Source organism: Lepidothrix coronata, unplaced genomic scaffold, assembly GCF_001604755.1.
Source record: "Lepidothrix coronata isolate B3197 unplaced genomic scaffold, Lepidothrix_coronata-1.0 Scaffold90, whole genome shotgun sequence".
In the NCBI taxonomy this organism is placed as follows: domain Eukaryota; kingdom Metazoa; phylum Chordata; class Aves; order Passeriformes; family Pipridae; genus Lepidothrix; species Lepidothrix coronata.
In genome coordinates this window covers 3,042,953-3,045,453 of record NW_016690270.1, presented here as the reverse complement: position 1 = coordinate 3,045,453, position 2,501 = coordinate 3,042,953, and the positions used below count along the sequence as shown (strand labels likewise).

The 2,501-nt window shown below is 54.0% G+C and overlaps 1 protein-coding gene across 4 annotated transcripts in view; it reads left to right on the top strand.

The window, feature by feature from the left end:
• The window catches only part of G0S2 (G0/G1 switch 2), an 18,513-nt gene extending 17,044 nt beyond the window's left edge, over positions 1-1,469 (top strand). For 3 of the 4 annotated variants that reach the window (XM_017821450.1, XM_017821452.1, XM_017821449.1), the window contains exon 3: positions 841-1,469. In XM_017821450.1, the coding sequence (XP_017676939.1) occupies positions 866-1,186 (321 nt within the window). In that variant the 5' untranslated portion in view covers positions 841-865 and the 3' untranslated portion in view covers positions 1,187-1,469. Of the gene's footprint in view, positions 1-371; positions 480-818 lie in introns of those variants that run through there. The other variant, XM_017821448.1, reaches the window with a different exon arrangement.
• Positions 1,470-2,501: the final 1,032 nt, after the last annotated feature.

Sequence of the window (2,501 nt, the reverse complement as noted above, 5' to 3'; positions counted from 1 at the left end):
TAGAAGGACAAGGTAAAAAGAAGAAAATACAGAAGGTAAAAAGAAAAAATAGAAGGACAAGGTAAAAAGAAGAAAATACAGAAGGTAAAAAAATAGGAGCTGGTAAAAGTAAGAAAAAATAGAAGAATTTTTTTAAAAAAAAAAAAAAGAAAAAGGAGGAAAAAATAAACAAATAAAAACAAATAAATGAGGCAAAATAAGAAACAGAAGAAGAGGTTTTTTTCCCCCGTCTGGCCGGATTAAGGGCAGGAGCTGCCAAGCGGCAGGGGGGGGTTGGCCCGCTCTCGGGGCACGGTGCCCGCCCCGCCCGGCCCCGCCCGCCCCACGGGCCATATAAGGCGGCGGCGGCGGGTGCGGGCAGGAGCTGCCGAGCGGAGCGGCCCCCGCAGCCCAGAACAGCCCGGCCCCGCAGCCAAAAACCACCCTGCAGCGCTGCCCACCCTCATCCTGGCCCCGCACAGCAGCACCGCCGCCTCTGGGTAAGGGGGAGCGATGGGATGGCACGGGGAGTGGGATGCCACGGGGAGTGGGATGCCACGGGGAGTGGGATGCCACGGGGAGTGGGATGCCACGGGGAGTGGGATGCCACGGGGAGTGGGATGCGGGGTTGCCGCGATCCACCTGGATCTCCCATCTCAGGGTCTGCCCTGCCGGGAGGTCCCCCCAGCACCGCGGGCACGCCGAGGATGCGTTTTCCTGCAGCGAACTCTCAGCAAAAATCCCAAATTCCCCGCTGAAAGCAGCGCTGGGGGGTCTGCGGGGAGCTCTGACAGCGCAGCAGCTGGATTTAACTAATGTCCTTCTCTCTTCTCTTGTAGAACCGACATCTAAACCCGCTGCAAAAAAAAAAAAAAACAACTCAAAAATGGAAACCATGCACGAGCTGATCCCCTTCGCCAAGGAAATGCTGAGCCAGAAGCCCAACAGGAAGATGGTCAAGCTGTACATGCTGGGCAGCGTGCTGGCCTTCTTCGGGGTGGTCATCGGGCTGGTGGAGACGGTGTGCAGCCCTTTCAGCTCCGAGGGCAGGCTAGAGGAGGAGGAGGAGGAGGAGAAGAAGAAGAAGAAACCTGCCGCGACGCGAGGGCAAAGGCTCCCCCAGAAACAGGAGGATTTGCTCCTGGACAAGGGCAAGACGCCGGGGGCGGTGCAGAGAGCCCTGGTGACCAGACTGCACGCGTCGTAGGGACCCGCCGAGCTGCCTGCTGAGCAACCGAGCACAGAGACTCTGCTGCCCCGGCCTCCCTGGTGGTGGTTCCAGCACGAAGAGAGAGAGAGAGAGAGAGAAAAGGCTTGGCTGAAGGAGACTTGAGAGAAGAGAAGGGTTTTATTTGCTGCTGTGCAGCAGTGGGGGAAAAAATACCTTTTGTTGGTATAAACCTGTGCCAAGATGCACAGCATGGTTTCTTATTTTTATTACAGATGCATTTTACACCATTTTGCAAGATCAATAAATATTTTATATGGTACCCGGTGCTCTCTTGCTGCGTTTATTTTATCTTTTGCTGGTTTTACTCACTTCTGGCTCCTTTCAGGTGGCAGCTGGGGGGATCCAGAGAGTAATGAAGGGGCTGCAGCCTCTCAGTAAAGTCCCCCCAGTGAGGCTGCTCTGGGGCCAAGGGGGTCAGTGTGTCTGTACTCCTGGCAGCTGCTCCCTTCCAAAACGAGCCAGCTGGGGAGGAGGTGGCATTTGTGTCACATGGGTGACAAACATGCCCTGAGCTGGAGGTGGGGTTGTATTTCAGGGGGTTATTTGGGTTCAGTGGCACGGATTCACGTCTCTGTCACGGCCGTGGGTTTACAGAACTGTTTAAAAATCAATCAATAAAACCCCTGTCCATGCCTTGGCAATCCTCCAGCTGGCTACAGCTGCTGCACAGCAAAAAAAACTTTAAAAATCTCTCCTACCCTTGCTGGGCACCTTCACCAACCCACCACAGACACCTAGTCGTGCAGAGTAATATCGGATTCCAGTATTACACGGGTGTCAGAGGTGGAAAAATTGAAGCACGGAGGTGGCACAGCCAGTCTGGAGGGTGTGGAAATAGAGTTCCAACCTTCAGGCTGTACCCAGGGCACTGCCAGAATCATTAGAGGACTTTCACCTATTTAAAAATCGTTCTGGGCTCAGCCAGAATCTGTTGCACTCAGAACTATGTCATGTTAGTCAAATAAAGCCCCCAGACAGGCACAGCTGAATGATCCCGACCACGCTTGGGAGGGGAAGGCAGGGAAACAGTCACGGCTGGGGCAGAAAATCCCTCTTTGTCTGCTCAAAGACACACCAGCAGGGCAGAGGCAGGAGCAAGGCTACACACCTTGCACAGGAAGTGGGAAATGTGTCAGGAATATGCCATTCTCTGGCAGAAAGCCAAACAACTGATCCAAGCAGCAGATCCCAGAAGAGTTAAAAGCTGCTGCCCGACTCCGGTGCCGAACGCGCGGCTCCTCCCAGAGCTGCACCAGTTAAGATCAGCATCTGAAAATTCCAGAGCACAGCT